Raw genomic sequence first — 24,236 nt, 5'->3', positions numbered from 1 at the left:
ACACACACACACACACACACACACACACACACACACACACACACTGGAAAAGGATGCAGCAGGATAAAAATCCCACTCTGGTGCCAGCATTGTTGAAGGCAGCTTGCTAATGTTTTTCTCAAGTTGTTAATTACTCAGATTCGTGTTACAGGGAGAGAGAGAAAGAGAGAGAGAAGAACGAGCAGTCTTGGGAAAAGAAGAGACTGCAGGCTCAATGCCGAACTGGGACTCTCTCTTCCCCTCTGCAGTTATACAAATTGGGCAGTTTTTATTCTGCCACATGTACAATACTGGGCCGGAAGGAAAGGCATGCAAGTAATGGAATAAAATATTTATGTAAAGTTCAGATTCCCCACTGGAGCTATGGCTCTGGATGGCCAGCTGTACCTCCTTCCCCTTTCTCACACTGCCTGGTGTGATTCCAAAGATGGCCCTAGAAGGAAAAAGAAAAATCATTAGAGGGTGGTGAATCCATACAAAGAGAAGAGCTGGTTACCTTCTACTCACTGTGCAGAAAAGTATTCAAGATGTAGGTTTCTGATCCTTTTTTGATTGAAAACAAGAAGGAGCTTTTTAGATTGTGCCAAGGAGATTGTTACTATACCTCAAACAGATTAAATGATTAAAAATATGGAAATTTCAAATTAAACATCTTTATAATTGGATAGAACCACTTGAGAAGTTGCCTGGAGGTTCAGAGAAGAAGTTGATGTTTTGGAGATGTTTAAATAGACCGCATACTGGTTTGGCTAGAACTAAAGACCACAAAGAAAAAATGGGAGTTTCTATCAGAGGACAAGCTAGGATATTTACTGTGAATGTGGCACTATTCAAACAACAATCCATCTTTTACAGAGCCCCCTGGGACCGACATGCACACAGAATGACTTGCTGCTTGAAAATATCCCTGCCTTCAATGTGGCTGAGAATTAAATAAATTCATTTTCATGAAAATTTGTAATCTTTTAACATTTAAATAAATAATTTTCCCCTCTCTAGTTCTTGCATTTCTGACATGAGGCAAGATCCTTTTCAATATATGAAATGAATATTTCAAGGAATCTCAAAATAAACCTTCCAAAGATGGGCATATAAGTGATGGAGAACTTCATGCACGATTCTCCTTTTTCCCAGGGAAGGAGGTCTCCCAACAGCACAAGCAAGCCTTTTTCAGCCATGGTTCCTTGTATATTGTTGGACCACATTCAGTGCAGCATCTCTCCTACCAAGATATGATGGAGCTCATAATACAACAGCATCTGGTCATTAGGAAAGATTGTAGCAGTGGAAAACTTTGACCCCTCCAGATGCTCTGAACTTCAACTGTCATCAGTCTCATCAGCAAGTCCAATAGTAAGAGATGATGGAAGCTGTTGTAAAACAGACTCCTTATGGTTGAAGGAGCCAGTCCTCTATTAGAAGAATAACAGAATAACAGATTTGGAAAGGACTTTGGAGGTCTTATAATCCAACATCCTGCTCTAACATTTCAGACAAATGGTTGTCCAATCTCTTCTTAAAAACCTCCAGTGTCAGAGCAACCACAACTTCCAGAGGCAAGTTGTTCCACTGATTAATTATTCTAACACTCTGGACATTTCTCGGGAGATTTTTCCTTAGTTCCAGGTTGGTTCTCTCCTCTTAGATTATAACTCAAAGATCATTCAGCCCTCTAATGATAGTTATTGTCTCGCATATGTAAATACAGTAACTGTACTAGCTAACCTCTAAGTGGTAATCTTTATTGAATATGGAAATAGTGGACTTAATATAAGCAATAGACATCTAAGTTATTCTGACATTTTTGAAATTTTCTTTGCTTTAGGAAATGCTAAAGCAACTTGAAAGCATCCAGACTTTCAAAGACTTTCCAGTTTTTGAAGTTTTATATTTGCTTTCCATGAAAATCCAAATAGGCATGACTGTCTACTCATTCACCGAATTTTAAATTTATTCTGCAGATGTATTCACACTGATATTGAAATATGAGTGTTACTTTCCTTATTGAGGGAATGGCACAAAATAGTATGACAAAGTTTTATTTGGGGAAAGGCTTCGTTAAAAACGACAAAACTCCTGTAAAAAATATTCATTTTTGAAGTTTTGCTCCACCTATTTGAAAGTTCTATTTGGAAGAATGTGGTGGCTCAGTGGCTAAGATGCTGAGCTTGTCGAACAAAAGGTTGGCAGTTCAGCGGTTCGAATCCCTAGTGCCGCCTAACAGGGTGAGCTCCCGTTACTTGTCCCAGCTTCTGCCGACCTAGCAGTTTAAAAGCACATTTAAAAAAATGCAAGTAGAAAGGTAGGAGCCACTTTGGGAAGGTAACACCGTTCCAGGCACTTTGGCATTTAGTCATGCTGGCCACATGACCACGGAGACGTCTTCGGTCAGTGCTGGCTCTTTGGTTTTGAAACGGAGATAAGCACCGCCCCCTAGAGTCTGGAACAGCTAGCACATATGTGCAAGGAGAACCTTCACCTTCACCTTTACACACGCACAAGTAGGATTTAAAAGAATCCTGGATGCATGTTTTATTTGCAGTCACACTGCTTCATGGTTTCAGTTTCATTCTGCAGACATTTTAAAATCAGGTGCCTTTTGGAAAAGCACCCTTAGGACAGTTATTTAGATTTTCTTTTTTAGATTTGTATCCCACCTTTTTTTTCATATTCAACTCAAGGCAATGAACATACCTAATACTCCTTCCTACTCCTCTTTTCCCCACAAAACAGCCCTGTGAGCTGAGCTGAGCTGAGAGAGAGTGACCAGCCTAAAGACACTTAGCCAGCTCTCATTTGTAAAGTAGGATTAGAATTTACCATTTCCTAGTTTCTAGACCAGCGCCTTATCAACTACACCAAACCAGCTCTCAGTTTCTGAATCAATTTTTCAAAGATTTGCAGAAGTTTCTGCTTTGCAATTGCTTAACAATTCTTCTCCAGTTTAACTACTGAAAAGCTATTGTTAGAAAAAGACCAGGAACGGATCTCTGTTTGAAAAACTTTGCAAGTTAAGGTTCTGTTACTGATAACAAAATCCTAAATTGAATACTTGTTAACAGACAACCTAACCATTGTTGATGCATGTTGGGTCGGCGGCTATTATATTTCCTCTGACCCAATTGATGGAGTATTTGTGATAAAAATAACAAGCATCAAGTAGATTCCTACAGCCAAGCCTCTGATAAGGTCTGGAATAAACCAAAGTCATACCACAACTCTACTTGTGAACAAGCCAAGATGTAATTTCTTAAATATCAGTGAAGCAACAAGGCTCCAACTCTTCAGAATAGCAAGCCAGGATGGAATAAAATGTCTGCCCAAAAATACATCAGTGAATATTACGAAGAAATAAGAAATTAGAAAATCAGACAAACAGTGTTTCTGCTGGATTACATTAGCTTTTTTCTGGATGCTGGAACATTGTTTGTTATATATTGACCAGCATCCTCAAGAAAGTAATATTAGCTATATGGATTTACTTAGATAAGACAAATACATAATAAGCAATGAAAAGTATTAATTGAACGCTGACCTGTTATCCTCCCCAAATTACAAGACAGTCTTTCTTAATAATTGAATATTTCTGTTCTGCATCTATTCTGCTTTGGGGCTTTCCCTCTGTTGCATACTGATAATGCCACCAGCTCGCAGAAAAGAATGTCTCACTATAAATTTAGTTTGCCTTTGCAAAAGGCATGTCTTACTGGCAAGGCTCGTGACAGCCAAGAAGAGCAGATGGCTTGTACAATGTACTCAAGAAGCCTAAAAGCTGAATTGCCAAAGTCATATTGTGGGGGCTCAGTTGAAATCTGAGGAATCAGAACTTTCTAAGAAGTTTAATGACTGGTTATGTATCAGGAAAACCAGCTTTTCAACGAGGATGCAGCAGACCCCACCGTTCAAATTCTATTTTTCCATCTAAGTCCTCAATTTACGCCCACAATTGAGCCCCAAATTTCTGTTGCTGAGACATTTGTTAAGTGAATTTCTCCCCATTTTATAACCTTTCTTACCACAGTTAAGTGAATCATTACAATTGTTAAGTTAGTGACACATTTGCTAAGTGAATCTGCCTTTTCCACTGACTTTGCTTGTCAGAAGGTTTCAAAAGAGGATCACATGACCCAGAGACACTGCCATTGTCATAAATATGACTCAGTTGCCAAGCATCTGAATTTTGATTATGTAACTATGGGGATGCTGCAATGGTCATAAGTGTGAAAAATAGTCTAAACTCACTTTTTTCAGTGCCATTGCAACTTTGAATGGTCACTAAATGAACTGTTGTAAATTGAGGACTACCTGTATTTTATTTTCAAACACTTTTATCCCAACTATGCATTGATAACACAGACAGCCAAATATTTTAAGTTTATAAGGGCTTTCTAAGTTCTCTCTCACTCACTTTCCTACTTTTATCTAGATGTATTTAATTTCCAAACATACAACTTTCCCAAATGTACAATGATTTTGAGTTGAGAATTGCATCACAAAATTGGCACGGACACTGTGCAAACTCCAAAGGATAATGGATAATAGGGTCCTGATTCGCATAGGTTTCTGAGTAGGCTGCTTTTGAGGCATAGCTGTGGCTTTATGAAGAAAAAGTAAGTGGATCTTGTCTAAGGATTGGATAAGAAGTTTGTTGCTTCTTATAAATTATCAAATAACCATAGCCTCTTCTTGTGTCTCAGCTCATGCTATAAGCCTCAACATCAAAAGGAAATAAGGCAAATCCTAGAGAAAAAAGGATGAGGGTGATGGTGATACCCATCTTTGTTTTCATTTAAGAAGTCCTTAGCGCTGAAATATTATCTGTTGTGAGCATCCTAAGTGTTTTTGCAATTCTCTTCCACATTCTTTTCTTCTCTCTCTCTCTCTAGGATATGTTGCAAAATTCTCCCAACTCCATGACAGCCATACCTGGCAACCCCCAAGGAATTGTGGTACCTGCCTCAGCACTGCAGCAGGGGAATATCTCCATGGCAACAGTCAACTCACAAGTTGTGACAGGTGGGAGGCGTGGAGCATACGTCCGTGACCATGTTAGTTGCGCCTTTTGCATGCTTGGTATTTTTTTAACCCCCTTCCATCACCAGATTTGAACTATGCACAGTCTAGACAGAGCAGTGTGGAAATCGGTTAATGCACACACATCTTCCTGTATCCTCAACTTCTCAGTAAGGCTGTGCAGGGCTGGGACTTCATCTCCAAAAAGGTGGTTTGGGAGCAAAGGTATTGCCTTCAGACAGGCATGCAAAGAGGTCTTATGTGCCGTGAATCACATTTTAGGGATTGAGTCTATTGCACTGCAAAGTCCCACGTGTGTATTCCTCAGAAGCCCTTCCAGAATTTCTCTCAGTGCACACACATGTTGCTTTTTAAAATTTCTTTTAATTTTTACTTTTATTTATTTTTATTTTTACTAATTGCCCAGGTCATTCAGCACATAGGCATTGCAGGCTTTTGTGTTTTATTTCAGAGACTGTATTGACATTTAAAAGCTTCTCCCTTTCAAGAAAGCCTCCTCCAATGGTAATCTGTCTTTACAAAGGTAGTCCCCAACTTACAACTGCTATAGGGACCAAAATTTCCACTATTAAGCAAGGCTTTTTTTAAGTGAATCACACCCAATTTTATGACCATTTTTGCCATGGTTATTAAGTAAATCACTGCAGCAGTTAAGTGCAGTTATTAAGCGAATCTGGCTTCCCCCATTGACTTTGCTTGTATAAGAGCTATGATGCTGTAGTGGTTAGAATGCAGCATTGCAGGGTAATTCTGCTGACTGCCAGGAGTTCGATCCTGACCGGCTCAAGGTTGACTCAGCCTTCCATCCTTCTGAGGTTGGTAAAATGACGACACAGATTGTTAGGGATAATATACTGACTCTATAAACAGCTTAGAGAGAGGGCTGTAAAGCACTGTGAAGTGGTATATAAATCTAAGTGCTATTGTTATTCCTATTATTGGAAGCCAGATGAGAAGGTCCCAAATGGAGATCACATGACCTTAAGATGCTGCAACCATCATAAATGCATGCCAATTGCCAAGCACCCGAATTTTGATCACGTGACAATTTAGATCATGGGATACTACAATGGTTGTAAGTGCAAGGACTGGTCGTAAGTCAGTGCCATTGTAATTTTGAATGGTCACCAAATGAATGGTTGTAAATCGAGGACTATCTGTACATTGAATCAGCAAGTTTCTTAGAGTTAAGTCCTCATGGGACTTGAGTTCAGTATTGCACTAAATATCATGACCCAAAAAATATAACCGGTATCAGAAAGAGATTTCAGAAGTACACCTATATTTTTCAGCATGTTCTACCTTGGAATGGTGATACACACCGACCCCAGTTTTCAGCAAAAGTTGAATTGTTTCAGGGATTTGGAAAAGCTGTATGGAGTTCCAGAATCACTGTTTGCCCATTCTTGTATGAAAGAGGGTGAGCAGTTGGCCTGCGCTTTTAATCAATGCACTTATCCCACAGTACAGTCTGTGCCATACTAAGTCTTCTGATCATTGCGGAATTAGTAAGCAAATTAGTAAGATGAACCAACTTGCAAGCCTACTTATTACTCAACGTATGAAGATCTACCAAAGAGCAAATTGCATGCTGGGAATGAGGTTGCATGCATGCATCTTTCCACCAGTTCTGTTTTTAACCTTCTTTTTAACCTTCCCAGAGCTACTGTTTTTATATGAAATGAGCATAAACCATATTGCAATAAACGAATCTATCACATTTGTCTGCTGAATGCAAGCATTTGTTCGGCTGTCAATCCATCAAGGTGAAATCCTCACGTCACCATGTACAGTCATATTCTATTTCCATTCATGAGCAATTCCTAAGCTCGCTGCCATCAATGAATAAACAAATTTGTTTTCACTTTGAGAACCTTCTTGTTCATGATTTTTAATTTAAGGAGAGAGAAAAGCTGTTTGTTTATTCATGTATTCCACAGGTTAGGCAATTTAGGAGGAGGAGGAGGAGGAGGGGGAGGAGGGGGAGGAGGAGGATAAAGGCCCAGTGAGAGGCTCAGTAATAATCAGAAAGGATGAAATCAGGATTTCCCTGTCGAGGGACAATTAAAAAAATAAGTGAAGTGTGATAAATCAATTCTAGTTTTAACACACTGTTATATTTTCTTATTTTTTTCAGCTTAAAAATTACTGATTAGCTGTTTGCCAACTTTTCAAAGAGTGGTGCAGTTTGCAAGAAAGATACTTGGAGTCCCTCAATGGGAGCCATAGATACTCCAAGTTTAAAGTTCATATTTTCAAGTCATTCCTTATGATCATGAATTTAGGATGAACATGACATCTTTCAGGCAAAGATGTTAATGTAGATTCCCTTGATAACCAGTGGTTTTTTTTTTCAAAAACAATTTCAAACACATAAGATTGGTTAAAACTTTTGTTGGCTTGTGGGTTTTGGATGTTGCCTTTGTTGTTGGCTGCCACTAGACTTTTTAAAATTGTGAAATCTTATCTCTTTGCCAGGTGGAGCCCTTTACCAGCCCGTAACTATGGTAACATCTCAGGGCCAGGTGCTAACCCAAGCAATTCCTCAAGGGGCTATTCAGATCCAGAATGCACAGGTAAGAATGGAAAGGGTGCTCCAGAAGTCACCAGATTATTCTGAAGTTTTTGCAGGTCTTGACTGTTTTCCAAACTTTCCTCACAGTGAGAACAATTAACAAGTGGAACAGCTTGACTCCAGAAGTTGTGGGTGCTCCATCATTGGAGGTTTTTAAGAAGCGATTGGAAAGTCATTTGTCTAGAATGGGATAGGATCTCCTACATGAGCAGGGGGTGGACTAGAGGACCTCCAAGATCCTTTCTAGCTCTGTTATTCTGTTATTCATTGGGAGAAATATGTGGATGTGCCTGGCATTAGGTAAATTGGAGAGTGGGTGGACCTGTCCATTCCAGGCAAGGTTATTCCTCTACAGAAGTTCTCTCTTTGAGGGAGATATGTTTGAATTGCTGTTTTTAAGTACAACATTTAAATATTAGTATACTGTACATTAGGCAGCCTCTAGTTTAGAGAAACAGGAATAGCATGAGTGGGCTTGGAGGTAAAACTGTTCTTTATTATCTTTATTGCAGTCACCGACCAGCATTTTATATACTTTGTGAAAAGATCTCAGAGTTCAGGTGCTGACCAGTGCTGTTGTTCCCATTAGCGTGGAGTACTGCATGAGGAATGGGTGTGACTAAGGGCTAGTAACCTAATACACCTATTCTGTCTTAATAAGAAAGGGTTTTTCTTTCTCTTCTGCTTTTTGATATGGCTTCTACTGGGACCTCACCACTAGGCATGGCAGCAGAAGGATCCGCAAATGCTAATTCTTGATTGCCATCTACCTGTTTGATTATATGCTACCATGTCAGTGTTGACTCTTACGGACCATTAAAATAGATTTTCTCCAGGAGGATCTGTCCTCATCTTGGTCTTTAGCTCTTTCAGTGGTGTGCCCATTGTTGCCATAGCTGAGTCCATCTATGTTCGAGTCCCTCAAAAGAGCTCTGGTGGTACAGTGGTTAGAATGCAATATTGCAGGCTAATTCTGCCAACTGCCAGCAGTTCGATTCTCAACTGCTCATGTTGACTCAGCCTTCCATCCTTCCAAGGTTGGTAAAATGAGGACCCAGACTGTTGGGGGCAATATGCTGACTCTGTACACCACTTAGAAAGAGCTGCAAAGCGCTATGAAGCAGTATATAATAAGTCCAGGTGCTATTACTATTGCTATTGCTACTTTGGTACAGTTCATCCTCTTCTCTTCCCAGCATTGTTGTCTCCTCCTGAGATCTGGGTCTTTGCCTACTATATCCAAATTATGATGAGCCTGGTCATTTGTGTTTGAGTGAGAACTCTGGAGTGTTTTGTTCTATGATCCGTTTGTTTTTATGGCTATCATACTATTCTCAGAACACCAAATAGCCTCTAACCTTAATTTTTATAGTCCAGTCATGGTAGTTCAACCTTCACAATCACTATTCTTGAAGGAATGGGGCAAGAAGGAAGAACATATCAGGATCCCCACTACCACGAGCCCCCATTCAGCTCTCCATTATATTAACATCCTGATGGTGGATCAGGGTATAAACCAGAAGTCCAGCTGCCTTTCTAACACTACCTTTAATACTTATAATCAAAGAAATATATAACCTGTTTCCAGCCACATGACATTTAAATCATTCAAACAAAGATTCAGAGAACAGAGGCATGAATAATTAAGATCTTGTGCTGGTAGAAAACAGCCTTCCTTGTTAGTTTTCCCCACCGGATTTTTGTATGCAGAAATCTTTACCTGCTTCTTGAAATGTATCCCAGTTATTCTCCCTCTTCTTAACTGTCCTATTTTGTATTAATGAGAAGCAAATCATAGCAGCAGTTGCTACACAAGCTTAAATAAAAAAAAAACCTGTGCATTGATGTGCCAATGCTTCCTGCTGATTCAAACCTATTGGGACTTCCATTGGACCTAGTCAGTCTCCAAGCTCTTTTTAAGGTCTCCAGGCCTTCCCTTTTTCACCTTCTGGATTAAAGCTTGTTTTCTTTCCTTTTTTTTATAGAACGCTTAATAAAAGACTAGAAAAACAGCACTCCACGGTGAGATTCCTAATTCTTAGCTCTCTCTGAGTGGGAGTCTAGAGGGAGGAAAGCCCCAAATACTAGATCTGAGTTCTTCTGAAATGTGTAAATCTGGCTCAGATCTTAGAGGGAAATTGATCAGATGTGTTGAATACAAGTAGGTTGGGAATATTGTGGAAAGGATGGAGCCCTGGACAAGCACTCTTAATGTCATTTTTGTATTGCCTGGGTAATTTATTCAGCCCCGGCCTTGCTATACATCGTAAGCGGCACCTGAGGGAATCATTTATACCTGACACAGGGCTGCCATCCTGATGTTTAATTCATGCAGGAGAAATGTTTTTTATGAAGAACTAGAGGAAAAGAGTAGGTGGGTGTATGTGTGTTCTTAAAACTGGATGCTGAAATTTCCAATTTCCTGCAAACCTCATTAAAACTTCTCCCTTCCCAATTCTTTGTCTTTTTTTTTTCAACTACTTTTTAAAAAGACATTTTTTTGCTATCCTCTGCTTCTGGGTATTGTCTGTCCATTCAGCTAGCCAGCCAATAGAGAATTACATATTTTCGAAGAGTTTAATAAGACTGAAGGATAAGGCAATATAATTGGAGGTAACTTGGAACTCAAAGGCTGCTGAAAACTGGAGTTTGTTCATAACAGGAGAAGGGGGAGGGAGAACTGTATTAGGTCAGCTATCAGTCTATACACAATATAGTTGCATTGGCCAAAGGGAGCAGTCATAGCAAAGACTTGCACACACTTAAGCATCTACAGACAACATCCATGAGAAATGAATGTATGGAAGATGAGAGAGTGATTTGATCCTGAAGAGGTGCTGCAGTCATGGATTTACAAAAGGGAAGCATTGGTCTTGAGTCCTCTCCTGCTGAGTTTAATACACTAGCCCCTTGTTTGTTGGACTGGGCTTTGATGCATAAGATCAAACTTTCTGTTCAAATTAACAGAATAACAGAGTTAAAAAGGACTTGGAGATCTTCCAGTCCAACCCCTTTCTCATGTAGAAAACCTTATATCATTTCAGACAAATGATTGTCCAATCTTGTCTTTAAAACCTCCAGTGATGAAGTACCCACAACTTCTAGAGGCAATTCATTCCACTGATTAATTGTTCTAACTGTCAGGAAATTTCTCTTTAGTTCTAGGTTTCTTCTCTCTTTGATTAGTTTCCATTCATTGCTTCTTGTCCTGCCTTCAGGTGCTTTGGAGAATAGGTTGACTCCCTCTTTTTTGTGGCAGCCCCTTAGATATTGGAACATTGCTATCATTAGACATGAAACACTGCATTCAGAATGATGCAGTATTGCAGATAGTTACTACTGTACTGAATGCTTGAGAAACTCCCAGTGTTTTACCAGATACTTCAAAATGTTCAACAAAATGTTTCACACAGGCTTCAGTCAGACAGTGATCTGCTTACCTAACCATTGCGTTTCCCACTAAGATGCCGCTAAGATGAAATTAGTCTGCAAACTGCTTATTTTTCAATAATGCAATGTCTTTGACTGTTTAGAAAAGCTAAAGGTAATGGATGATCCAAACTTCTTCAAGGATCAAATTGACTATTTTGTTTTAGAATGACTGTCACTCAACTACCAATAATTTAAAAAGTGCTGCATCATTGATTGTACTAATCATATCTCTTGGGGTGGAGAAGAAATTTCCCTTCCTATAGATTTCCAGGCCCATCCCTCTCCCCATGGCACTCTTATTTATCTAGGCTCTTATTTATCTAAGGAAATATATTCCTCCAATAAGGAGCCAACATTTGACTGAGAAGATGCCAAGTTGTCCTTTCAGTTAATTGCATTGAAAGGGCTTTACAGAATAACAGAGTTGGAAGGGACCTTGTAGGTCATCTAGCCCAACCCCTTGCTCAAGCAGGAGATCCTATACCATTTCTGATAAGTGGCTGTCCAGTCTCTTCTTGAAAGCCTCCAGTGATGAAGCACCCACAACTTCTGAAGGCAAGCTGTTCCATTGGTTGATTGTTCTCATTGTCAGACAAAATTCTCCTTATTTCTAGGTTGAAGCTCTCCTTGATCAGTTTCCATCCATTGTTCCTTGTCTGGCCTTTGGGTGCTTTGGAAAATAGGTTGACTCCCTCCTCTCTCTGTGGCAGCCCCTCAAATATTGGAAGACTGCTATCATGTCTCCCCTGGTCCTTCTTTTCACTAGACTAGCCATGCCCAGTTCTTGTAACTGTTCTTCATATGTTTTAACCTCCAGACCCCTAATGTGCAAACAAGAAAAGAGATACCTATACCTAAGTTAGAATTCCTCTCATTTCAATAACTAGTGGGAAAGATCTATGTTCTTTATATCAAGTTAAGACTTGGGCAGAAGGACTCCACCTTCAAAAAACCGGACAGTGTCATTGACACACTGCAATGGCTGGCATAAAAATAGGTTTGGTAATTTGATAGTGTTATGAGTAACCGTTGGGAAAGTTTGAAACCTGATCAATTCACGTGCAAGTTAATACAGGGTCTTAGAAGTTCTGAGTTAAACTTTTGAATGGAAGAAATTTCCATTTAGACCCTCTTGCCCCAAAGTCCATGACCAGATATCACCTTAGTAGGTAACAAAGAACACAGTGGAGATAAAGATCCCTTGGCTTTTCTATCTTTTAAATAGAGGATTCGTAAGTCCAGGATTTCATAAGCTTGGTTCAGCTATCTACATATTTAGACATCAAGCTGAAGCATGGTTTATTTTAACCGTGGTTTATTGGGTAGGTTAAAATGGCTGGGATCACATGATTTCTTAAGTCAAAACCAAAGAAACTCTCTGATGGGCTTAGTGCAAAGTGAGAACTAAAGTCTCTCCTTGATGCAAGAATCTTTATCCATCAAGGTTCTACAGATGACAAAGACATATTAATGAGATCTCACTGTTTTCCAGTATTGCCTTTTTTAAAAAAAAACAAGGAGATTGTTTTGACTCCCTCTTGAAGTAAAGACTGCCGCCTCCCCCTCCCCTTTAATTTCCAAATGAACATCACTTTCTCTTAAGTTGTGCTGTTGTCTCTCACCACACTGTCTCAGGCCTCCTGGAAGCCACCGTTAAATGGGACTAACATTGACAACCGTGTTGCCATGGCAACCCAGGCTTCTTCTTCTTCTTTTCTTTTAACCTTACTTGTTGTTGAAGCTTTTCTTTCTCTTCTGCCTGCCCTGCAGGTTAACCTGGACCTGACCTCTCTTCTTGACAGTGAAGATAAAAAGTCAAAGAACAAACGAGGAGTCCTCCCAAAACATGCTACCAATATTATGCGCTCCTGGCTTTTTCAGCATCTTATGGTGAGCAAAATCAACATGTGTGTCTGAGAGATTAACCTCTTGTGGCTCTTTGCATTTTGGAGAAGTCAACTTGGAGAACATACCTTGTTCTTTTTGTGCCTATCTTGATCTGCTCCAGAATGTACACAATCTTCTTTATTCCGTTTTGAAAAGATTGTGCTGGAAGGTTGGGATTAGAAATAGGCAGAACAAAATCTAGCCCATGTTTTCAGGTACTCTTCCATTCCCTGTACTATTATTTGCAATCTTTTTTAAAAAAATACTCTAGAAAATCAGCATTTATTATCCATTCCCATTTTCCTCAGGGTTTTGTTCACTGTTTTGCCTAACTTATGTTTATTTTGCATAGCTGCCCCTTCTTTTCCCAGTTGCTTAACTTGATTACTCAATAAATTTATTTTCTAAAAACTCGCACAATACTGAATTGCACAGTAATTCAACTTGCTGGATCTGCCCAACACACTAAGTGACCAAAACAAAAAGAAAACTCTGAAGTGGAATGCAAACCTAGCTCTGTGTACTCTGTAAGTCCAGCCACCAAATTGTTCACTGACCTCGATAAGCCTTAGTTGACCTTCACTGACCAAATGCCCTATTCTGGAAAGAGGTCATTCTAAAACCTGACCTGACTTGCATATTATTGAATACAAAATGACAACACTAGTAGACCTCCGCTCATTGCTCTCTATCTGTGCAGCAACGGGATTCGTCTATGCAGGCCACCCTGGATTGCTCCAATTAAAAAGCATTGATGGATTTGTTTTACAGCCTTAGTTTTAAGTATATATGTAGGGCTCTTGGCTTTGTTCATTAGAGATCATCAGGCACAATCAGGCAGTTTATTCTGTAGGATGGACTCTGCCCATATAATAGCAGGGCAAGGATCTGATCGGCTGAAAGTTAAGTGTACACATATTCTGACAATCAAAGTAGGATTTTTCCAATATTCTTATTCAGGGAGCAAGTAATCTAAACCCTAAGGATCATTAATGTCTATGGAGATTCTCAGTCATCCAGGTCATGGTTGTCCCAAAGGTGTTTTTTCAAAAGGCAACTGGACTTTCTTTATTTTTGCTTGAAGACATTTTGCTTCTCATCCAAGAAGCTTCTTCAGTTGTGAAGAATCACATTGGATGAACTGAAAACGCTTCTTGGATGAGAAGCAAAACACCTTCAAGGAAAAACAAAAAAAGTCCAGTTGCCTTTTGAAAAAAGCACCTTTGCGATAAAGATAATTCAGTTCAGCTTACAACACAAAAACCTAACGTAATATAGTCAGGGCTCCAATTTCATCAGGAGAAGCCAAATATTTCCTAATTTTACTTCTTTGCATTTGTTCTCTCTTCTACACCAGTGCATAGCCAAAGGTGTCTCATTTTCAACTGATCTCAGTCAACCAAATATCGTAAGCATTACATTGCCAAACAAGAGTTGGCTATGTGACATTATCACTGAAGGCAAAGAAGGCCTGCTGATAGCCAGGGTGATGTTTTCTGAATTCATCTAAATCAGGGGTGGGCAACTATGGTAACTTTAGAAACTGTGGACTTCAACTCTCAGAATTCCTGAGCCAGCCATGCTGAATTCTGGGAGTTGAAGTCCACAGGACATAAAGTTGCCATAATTGCCCACCCATAATCTAGATTCTGGTTATAACTTGTAGGGAAGCTTTGATGCTGCTTTTGCCTGTTTAAAAACTACAAAAATCACTGTGCCTGGCAACAGAGGGAACATAAGGCAGATGCTTTAAAGCCAACAAGATGTCTGAATATGACAGAAGTGATTTATTTCACAGATGCATACAAATGACACACTCATTAAGCACCGGAACTCAAAAGTTCTTGATTTATTGGTGTTCTCTGTAACCATTCATGTTGACAAGAAGGAATGTTAAATCAATATATCCACGAAGATGCTGTAGGGAAATATTCAGTTAAGAATTCCTTCCTTGTCTTGGGATAGTCAGCCAAGAAATAAACCCTCAAACAATAAAGGTACAAAGCAGCCCCATTTGGAAAAATCCAGGCTCACCCTGTTCCATCATTGCAGCTGCTCTTAGCTGTGATAAGAAGTCAGGGAGTACCAATTTCTCTCAGCAATGAAAGTTTGAAACTCACCAGAGGAAGACCATTTTTAGGAAGTAAGATGTTTCATGGAAACTTGCTGGTGGTTTTTTTCAGCCTTCTTCGTTTTTCCTGATCTGCAACTTGGCTACCAGTATTTTCAAATAGCACATTTTCCTGAGCTGATCCTAGCTAATTAAAAAACTTCAAGACCCTATCAATCTGCTCTAGCTACATAGTTAAAAAAAAGATAAAAGATTTCCCTGTCCAGTTGTGTCTGACTCTAGGGTACAATGCTCATCTCCGTTTCTTAGCCAAGGGAATCAGCATTGTCCAAAGACATTTTCCATGGTCATGTCAGCATGCCTATACACCAAAGGTGCACACAGCATTGTTACCTTCCCACTGAAGTGGTACCTATTTATCTACTCACATTTGCATGCTTTTGAACTTCTAAGTGAGCAGGAGTTGGGGCAGGAACGGGAGCTCATCCCATTGTGCAGCACTTGGGTCTTGAACCTGAGCTGTTAGCTTTCCAGCTGACAAGCTCAGCATCTTTAACTGCTGAGCCATCAGAATGAGAGCAAAAAGTTTTGTCCTTGCTTTGAATAAGCTTCCTAATGTCATCATGACGCAGCCAACTCTTGCATTCTGAATTTTCCATCATTAAATGTTGATCCCCTTCTATCATTCATAAATTGTGAACTGTGGCCCAAATGGTTGCTTTAGGTGTTTGAGTGACCCCAGTGCAAGAGACCCACTCCCAGCTAACTTATATGCCATTTTGGCATAAAACTAGTAGTGCAATTACCACTTTTAAACTCTGGATTTAATGGCCTTGGGGTTACTCATTTAGATGGTAATGTAAATGAGTGCACTGCTTCAAAATACAGCAAGCCATTGCTTCCAGAGTAAGCCCTGGGCTTCTGCCCCAAAGGGTTGGTCTGATGGCCACATTATGTGAAGTAATAAAGACATTGTTTATATTGTTCCCTCCCTTGATTGTTGGCTTCAATACAATATGCCTGTCCTAGTTGTTTCTAGGTCAGCCAGATGCAACTCAATCCCAAATGCTCTGCTTTTCAGCTGATCCAAAAGTTAGAAAGAAAAAAAAAATCCCTAACCTATTTTCACTCTTCATTAATAGTTCTCTCTATAGAATTAATGCAACAACATAGTTCTACATCCTGCATCAAAACCGACAGTTTTCCAAAGTGAAAGAGCCAATTCTTTTCTTTTCTTTTTTTCTTTCCTTAATCAAAATCCTCAGATGGGAAATTTCCCCACATTTGGAATTCACTTACACCCTTATATTTAGGACGTCATCTGCCATCTAGTGTCCAAGACAAGGATACTACTCAAAGAATTGTCTAAAGATTGTCAACATCCACAATCCAATAATATGAGAATTTCTATGCACAGTAACCTTGTTGGAGAAGATTTTTAAAAAATTGAATCGATGGGTTAGACGATGTTATTTTAAGATCATCCTTCCTTCTGTTCACTTTCTAAAGGAGTAATAAAGGTTCAAAATTATTTTCCCCTTTTATTTTTCTCCAAAATTGTAGAATTTCTTTCTACAAGGCTATAGATTTTCCCTCCCTTCCTTAGAAAGTGTAAGACAATTAAGGACTAGGTGCCAGAATGTTGAGGCCTTTATTGTTATCCTAAAATAAAGAGAAAATGCACCTACCATCTGGAACGAGCTCCCCCTGGAGATACGGAGGATCCCGGATCTGCGCACCTTCCGCCACGCGCTTAAGACTCTTCTATTTCATCAAGCCGGCTTGGCCTAAATCTTCCCCCTTTTACATGTGGAAATTTTAAATTTGTTTTAATTATAGGATTATGGGTAAGGCGTTTTAAATTTGGGGAGCCATTTTGGATTTAATTTTCTTTTAACTGTATTTTAATGTTTATATTATATGTTTTTAATCTTGGCTGTTCACCGCCCCGAGTCCTTCGGGAGAGGGGGCGGTATAAAAATTTAACAAATAAATAAATAAATAAATAAATAAATAAATAAATAAAGGCCTACCATACTTAAAAGCTGAACTGCTAAATGTATAAGTAGCAAAATTTGAGATACCAAAATATTGTGCTAGTTAAGGAATGCTAAAGCCCTGGATTAAGATTGCTTAAAACTAGTATTATAGAAGCTGCAAACTATAAAGCTATGCTATTAAGCATACAAATATCCAAAATATCATTTCTAAAACTGTTGGATCTTTGAGCAAGCCCATCAAACATCCTAGTCTGTTTCAATGTTACCACCTTCCTCTCAGCAATCCTTAGATGTAAATCTTGATGGTTTTGGTATAATATCATTGGTATGTTTGGTATACAAATTTGGTATAATGCATGTGATATAATTGGTATAATATTTGTAATGGTATATATTAGTTTCAGTGATTTTTCTCTAATTTGGCCTGAGACAAATCTTAAAGCTTCCCAGTGTTCTCACCAAATTTTGTCCTAAACGCTCACAAGAGTTTTTACATCTCAATTTGCATTCCAAAGATTTTTAATCACACTACAATTTTTATAGTGCCTTATTAAAAAAAATTCTGCTTCAAGAATTATTCTTTGAAAAGTCATTGTCACTGCAAAAAACTGTTTCCTTTCACCTTCAGCTTTAAGAAAAGGTCGGAGTGTATTTTATACTTAATTTAGATGTAAAATCTGGTTTAGGGATCATCCCTCCATCTATTAAAAAAATCTATTGGTCTGTACAGAGCTCTTTACATTTGCTAGAAAACTTTGAGAACCACCAAGAGACATCAATACAGCACAAAGTTTTGGTGCCATTATACTTGTTATGCTGGAAAGAATTTTGTAGATTTTCTTCATGCCAATTTAAATTTGTTTTCTTGTTAAACAAGCTTGCATCCCAGTCTTCATTATATAAATGTGATTCTTCAAACTGCATCTGTTGCCTTCTAGTTGTACAACTTTAGTTCATCCACTAATCAAGAAAGATCTCTTAAGATGCTTAGATGAAGCTCCATGTTGGCATGATATGGAAAACTAGTCTTCATATTGTCCTATTTAAAAGCTTTCAAATGACACCTAGCTATTCAAACTAGAAATAAAATTCAAAACTCTTTGAAGCACCACTTGGATCCAGCAAGAATGTTCTTCTGTCTACATTCTGAAATGCTTAAAGGCAATCTTGATATGGCGATGCCTTAAACAATGCAATACTTTTAGCAGAAACTAGATATTGAAATAAGCTACTTCATATATTCTTATGTGTCCCTCTGTAGATACTTTCTGCAAAATCCAGAAAAAGAGAACTATTGGCATGCATAAACTTGTATATAAGGCAGTCAATGTGTATCCTTAGGAGCCATGGTGGTGCAGGGATTAGAATACAGTATTGTAGATTTACTCACTGCTCACTGCCAGGAGTTCAATCCTGACCTGATCAAGGTTGACTCGGCATTTCATCCTTCCGAGGTCGGTAAAATGAGGACCCAGATTGTTGGAGGCAATATGCTGACCCTGTAAACCTCTTAGAGAGGGCTGTAAAAGCACTGTGAAGTGGTATATAAGTCTAAATGCCATTGCTATTGCTTTCAATTTTCCCAAATTGCCTTGATCTTATGAGTTCACCAAATCTTTTAAAATGTTAACCCCTGTACCCTAATCATATATCAGAATCTCCTGCAGTTTGGGCCATAATTATTATAATATACATTTAATGTTTGGAGATTCAGCAGATGCAGCTAACTTTATGTAGGACTTGTCCTAACTGCCTAACTGTGAGAGGTGGTGATATTCTTTCAGGATTTCTGGCAAAAAAAAAAAAACCAACCCAAACCTTGCAGGCTACGTTTTTACATCCAGCCATTCATAACGGTTTGGCTCTAACAGCCAAAGATTTAAAAAGGCGTTGGGCAGATTTTCCAAAGCACACTTTTGTACAGCAATTAATACAGATTTATGCAATTAGCACTTTTTGAAAAAGACTGTCGAGTCCTACCGGAGCTCGCCATCGATGGGGGGTGTGGGAGACGAAGGAGTGGAGATAAGCAGCCGCAGCGAACACACAAACAGTTCCTGGATAGCAGCATTCAGGACGATGATTGATGACGTTGCCGGGCCTCTCCGATTCTGCTGTCCTCGCTGCTCTGGTGCTCGCAGCTGTTACTGTTAAGGGAGTGGGGGGTGCTTGATTGATAATTACCGGATGTATGTTTAAGGGGCTGAGTTTTTGTTAAATAGCGCTGTGGTGTGATTACACCCAGCGCTGACTTTGAACCAAAACACCGACTTGTACTTTACTTTTGGGGGTGAGTACAAGTACAAGTCGGTGTACTTCCTATCGCAGTTCTGAACGAACGACAAGCCGAGAGAAAGTCAGCGCTTTCTATTCTATTCTATACTCTGGGGCATTCTAGGTTTCTTGTCCCAATTATCCCTGAAGCTGCAGGGTGGAATAGATAGTTATGGCATAGTTTAATCTAAATTAAAACTTGTTACTCTAAATATTTTCCACATTTCAAATATATTCATTTAGCTAGCAATTCAATAACCTATTTTTCATGGAAATATCCCTCTTTTCCATGGTCCATCTCCTAGAGTAATTCAGTTGCAAAATGGCCACAAAATATTTTAGGAAATCTATACATCATGACTGTCTAACTAATATTGTTCTCACAATACCACTGTCTGTATGGCATTTGAATACAGAGTTCAAATTAGAAGATAATCCCTATAGTTTATGGCTGAAATGTGGGACTCTTTGGTGTGTTCCTGCAGAATTTCATTACCTGACTAGGTAACATCTTCAGTGCTAGAAGGGAGTGGGGTTTGTTCTCTGTTTATATATTCCTTTATTCTCCTTATATTTGTACATAACTCTGTTTACATATATATTGCAAATTGCAGATGAGGAGGAATGCTGGCATGCAAAAACGTATTCTAAATATATGGCAATCAAGAAATTGAAATTGTAAATTAAGCTATTCCTGGGGTTTTTTTTCCTTTGTTGTCTGATTATAAAAGACTTCGCTCAAAGATAAGTTTGAGATTTATTTATGCCTTTATTTAGAAAATGTTTATGGCCGCCCAGCTTATATGTGTGTGTGTGTATGTGTGTGTATATATGTGTGTCCGATCACACTTGGCCAATAAAGAATTCTATTCTATTCTATTCTATATTCTATATAATATTTCTAGAGAGCAGAAATGATTGAAAATGGTTCATTAACAGATATTATCATATTAATGCGGCCCTGGAGACTAAATCATATCATGAATGGCTAAAGGAACTTGATATGTTTAGCCTATCATACCTCCATCTCTGTTTCTTGTTCGGTGAAGTCAAAAGCCCAGTAAGTGGAGTTTTTGGAAAGACAAATCCCCAAATTTTGAAATATTTTTGCATCAGGTTATGAGTGATGTTTTATTGACTTGATTGAAAACTATTCAGTCTGATTACAGATAGATCCCAATTAGCGTGAGTTCAAATAGTGCAAAATTTGATTTAGGGTAGCTTGATTGAATTGCCTATTTCCTTTGAGTTAGAACCAATTACTCAACTTTCCATAGAAATATCACATTGCATAGTGCAAATTTGAATAGTGCAACCATTTTGTGGGATTCACTAATCACATTCATCACAACCTACCTGTATTTCAAAAACTAATCTATCTTTTGGACAGGATTGCCCTCCCTATGTGTGGCCAGTTGCAAAAAACATTGGCCTTAATCCTATGAATGATCTTGGTACCATCCCTTAATTTGTCCCTCTTTGTCAATAACTGCTGATATAAAGAAAAATGCCAAAACTTGGCAAGTTGAAAATGGTCCTTAAGCTAAGTAAGTTAAGTAGGCCTCTGGTTCATAAGAGTTGAAATAAAAGCAGAAATATATTTGCTGGCACTCAGCAGTGCAGTGTGAAGTAATATATTCCTCATCTGTTAGTAGAAGATCAAGAATATTTTAGGAGTCCCTGTGGATTTTACTCACATTAGTTGTTGCCAACTAAAGCGGGAGGTACTCATCTCTGATTCAAGGCCATTGAGCCAGTGCTGTCCGAAGACATTCCCAAGGTCATGTGGAGTGCTGTTACCTTCCCACCAACATGGTACCTATTAATCTCCTCGCAGTTGCATGCTTTTGAACTGCTAGGTTGGCAGGAGCAAGGACAAAAGCTCACCCCATCACATGGGTATCAAACCCAGGTTGCTGGTTTTCCAGCCAACAGGAATCTTAACCACTGAGCCACCATGCCACCCCTAGAAATGTTGGCAAGTGGGAAACCACCCAAATAACTTCTGTGACCTACGCAAAGGAACAGTTGCTCCAATACGTATCCTCCTTTTCCCTCCCAGCCTTCATTTTTAATAGGTAAACAAGGATGTTTTTTTAAAAAAAAATAATGTGTACAATAATAATAACATCAACAATAGAGATACTCCCTTAAGATCTGCTTACTGTGAGTTCAATATCTCACTCCAGCTAGCACACAAGAGATGGCATTTTCCATCAGCTGAAGGGTCTTTGAAGACAAACCTACCCAAAGGGCTCACAGCAGTCTAGTATTACCAAGATATGAGTAACTGGACCCATGTCTTTTTCTCTGGTTAAGGAAATCCAACTGGAAAAATGACAGTTTTACTTCTTGAGTATAAAACAATTCAAACCACTTTAAGAAACTTTCAAAATTAAATTGTAAGCAATTGTTAATTGAGCTTATTCCATATATAACTATCTAATGTAAACAGCGTATGTGCGTGTGTGTAATAAATTCTAATACACTTATATAACTACCATGTTTTTAACTTACTGTTTTTGTGCAAATGAATCCCATATTTCATTATATTTATCCATACAAAGTTTTACATCCATAGGCAATCCATTCATAAATGTAATCAAGTCTCCAGCCCACTAAGTAACTTCATTCTGTGCAGTGATTTAAAATGATCTTCCTTCTCCACCTCTGCTAAAATAGAAATAACCATCAGATAAGTATCTTGGAGAGGCAAAACTCCTCCTGGATCATTTGCTATAGATTTTAGCTTAGAAGTTGTTATTTCTCATGGGGATGTTAAATCAGGACAATTTTAATTACATGAGAATCTTTTTATAAGTTTGCATATAAGTGGTTATTGGCCACTGGTGATATCTAAGTAAAAAAGAAAAAATTGTTGCAAAGCTAGAATGCAACTTAGGAGGGGAAAATATAGAATATCCTCCATCTCTCCACTCAAGATCTTGTCCCACTGAGCATGAGCACCACAAAAGACAAGAAAAAATCTTTATTGGCCAAGTGTGATTGGAATTGTCTCCAATGGATAAGCTCTCAGTGTACACACAAACAACAAAGTAATGTAATCATAAGATACCAATAGGAGAAGTGAATAGGAAAGATGAGAAGGATAACAGGCAACAACAATGCATTACAACAATTGCACAGATTTATTGGATCAAAGCTTGAATATGGTTTTCTCTTTAATGCATATCTCCGTTTGAACACAACTAATTAGAAACACATATGTGAGGAGACAAGGAGATTGACCTTGGAGAAGAAACCCAGAGGTTATTAAGGCAACACCAGGTGCAGAAAAAACATGTGTCAAGTCCAGAAAAGTTGAGAGAGTATTCCCAAGAGACTTAGACTCACTTCCTTGCCACCTCCCAGTGGTATAAGAGGATGGGAAGAGAAGAAAGACGTGGACAGACCTGCATAATTCTGTTTGTTGGCCTATTTCAATAAAAGATAGTTTTAATCATTCCGTGGAATCAGCTTCCTGATCTGATGAAAGAGAATATAAATGCAGGTAGCTCTCGATTTACAACCATTTGTTTAATGGTTCAAAGTTACAACGCCACTGAAAAAAGTGACTTATGACTGTTTTTCACCCTTACAACCATTGCAGCATCCCCATGGTCACATGATCAAAATTCAGATGCTTGTCAACTGGTTCATATTTATGACGGTTGCAATGTCACATGACCACCCTTTACGACCTTCCTACAAGCAGTCAATGGGGAAGCCAGATTCACTTAATAACTGTTATTGATTTAACAACAGTGATTCACTTAATATCTGAGGCAAGAAAGGTCGTAAAATGGAGCAAAATCCAACTGTCTCGCTTAGCAATGGAAATTTGGGGCTCAATTGTGGTCATAAGTCAAGGACTACCTATACATCCATGCCAAATATTGGACAAGTTTAGATGGGATATGTCTGGTTTTCAATTCAATTTTATTTATTGATTAGCCCTTTGGGCCATATCAAGTGCAGAATTACAAAGACAAATCATTACAAAGGTTTGGTAAAACAAATTAAGTAAGATTGGAATAACTCGCAATTAAAATACAATTAGAATAAAATACGATCTAAAATAAAATCGGGATAAAATACAATAATTTAAAGTACCATTTAAATATAATTAAATTTATATTGTAATGTCGCCCCTGCATCTACCCAATCAGTGTTAACTGCTCTTAAAATTACATTGTTAGATCAAGTGATCATTCTTACAATCTACCGCATTTTGCTGCACCAACTTTGTCCTCCTTCCCATCAACTTTACCACAAATTTAGCAAATTTAGCCAAATATTGGACAAGTTTAGATGGGATATGTCTGGTTGTGCAGTAGTCCTTTATAAAACAGTATACATGTGTCCAATTTTCTGATAATGAGGACCACATTACTTAACATTAGGAGATAAGACAAGAGCATCAATAGATGCAATGGAGATGCAAAACAGCAAAACTATTTCAGCTATATATGAGATCTTGGAGCCAAACAAGAAGGTTTGTTTTTTGATGCTATTTTTATGCTTGCACTGCCTCCAAATGGTAGGAGGTCATACCTTAATTCTTGGCACAGCATCAGCAGCATTCAGCATCGTGATTGAAGGGGGTCACCAGGATCCCAAAAGAAACCTCATAAAAATAGTACGACTGTGTGGTTAAAGTGTCAGACAAGCACCTTGAAATGTTTCCGTGAAAATTGATATTCAGCCACGAGTCTTTGGATCTGATGCAACCACGCTGGATGATTATGAGTCTGAAATAAAATTGGTGTCAGCTCGCTAGGCAAGAAACAGCAAGGACAGGCTTCCAGCGATGTCAAAGCATGGATAAGTGAATTTATTGTAGCAAAGTAAAATGAACTATTAGGAAAGAATTCAAGGGACTGCTAGGCTTTTATATGCAAGACCTATTTATGGTGAAATTCAGGATCAGATTTTTGTGTCCTTTTCACACTGTGTACTGTTA

General features: G+C 38.6%; 1 protein-coding gene and 1 long non-coding RNA gene across 30 annotated transcripts in view; one reads left to right on the top strand and one right to left on the bottom strand.

The window, feature by feature from the left end:
* Positions 1 to 24,236, top strand: part of PKNOX2 (PBX/knotted 1 homeobox 2) — a 338,759-nt gene that overhangs the window by 307,749 nt on the left and 6,774 nt on the right. For all 29 annotated transcript variants that reach the window (XM_087875587.1, XM_087875603.1, XM_087875606.1 and 26 more), the window contains 3 exons: positions 4,887 to 5,016; positions 7,513 to 7,610; positions 12,812 to 12,931. In XM_087875587.1, coding sequence (XP_087731713.1) covers positions 4,887 to 5,016; positions 7,513 to 7,610; positions 12,812 to 12,931 — 348 coding nt within the window. The remainder of the gene's footprint in view (positions 1 to 4,886; positions 5,017 to 7,512; positions 7,611 to 12,811; positions 12,932 to 24,236) is intronic.
* LOC117677066 (uncharacterized) lies at positions 317 to 19,114 on the bottom strand. Its single transcript, XR_004594628.3, has 3 exons — positions 18,980 to 19,114; positions 16,688 to 16,799; positions 317 to 433 (listed from the first exon to the last, which is right to left on the bottom strand). It is a non-coding gene; the product is annotated as an uncharacterized LOC117677066 (long non-coding RNA).

The sequence above is a fragment of the Pantherophis guttatus genome, chromosome 9 (assembly GCF_059756535.1).
Source record: "Pantherophis guttatus breed Tessera chromosome 9, ASM5975653v1, whole genome shotgun sequence".
NCBI classification, from domain to species: domain Eukaryota; kingdom Metazoa; phylum Chordata; class Lepidosauria; order Squamata; family Colubridae; genus Pantherophis; species Pantherophis guttatus.
Note: the sequence above shows the minus strand (reverse complement) of the source record. Positions and strands in the feature narration are given on the sequence as shown.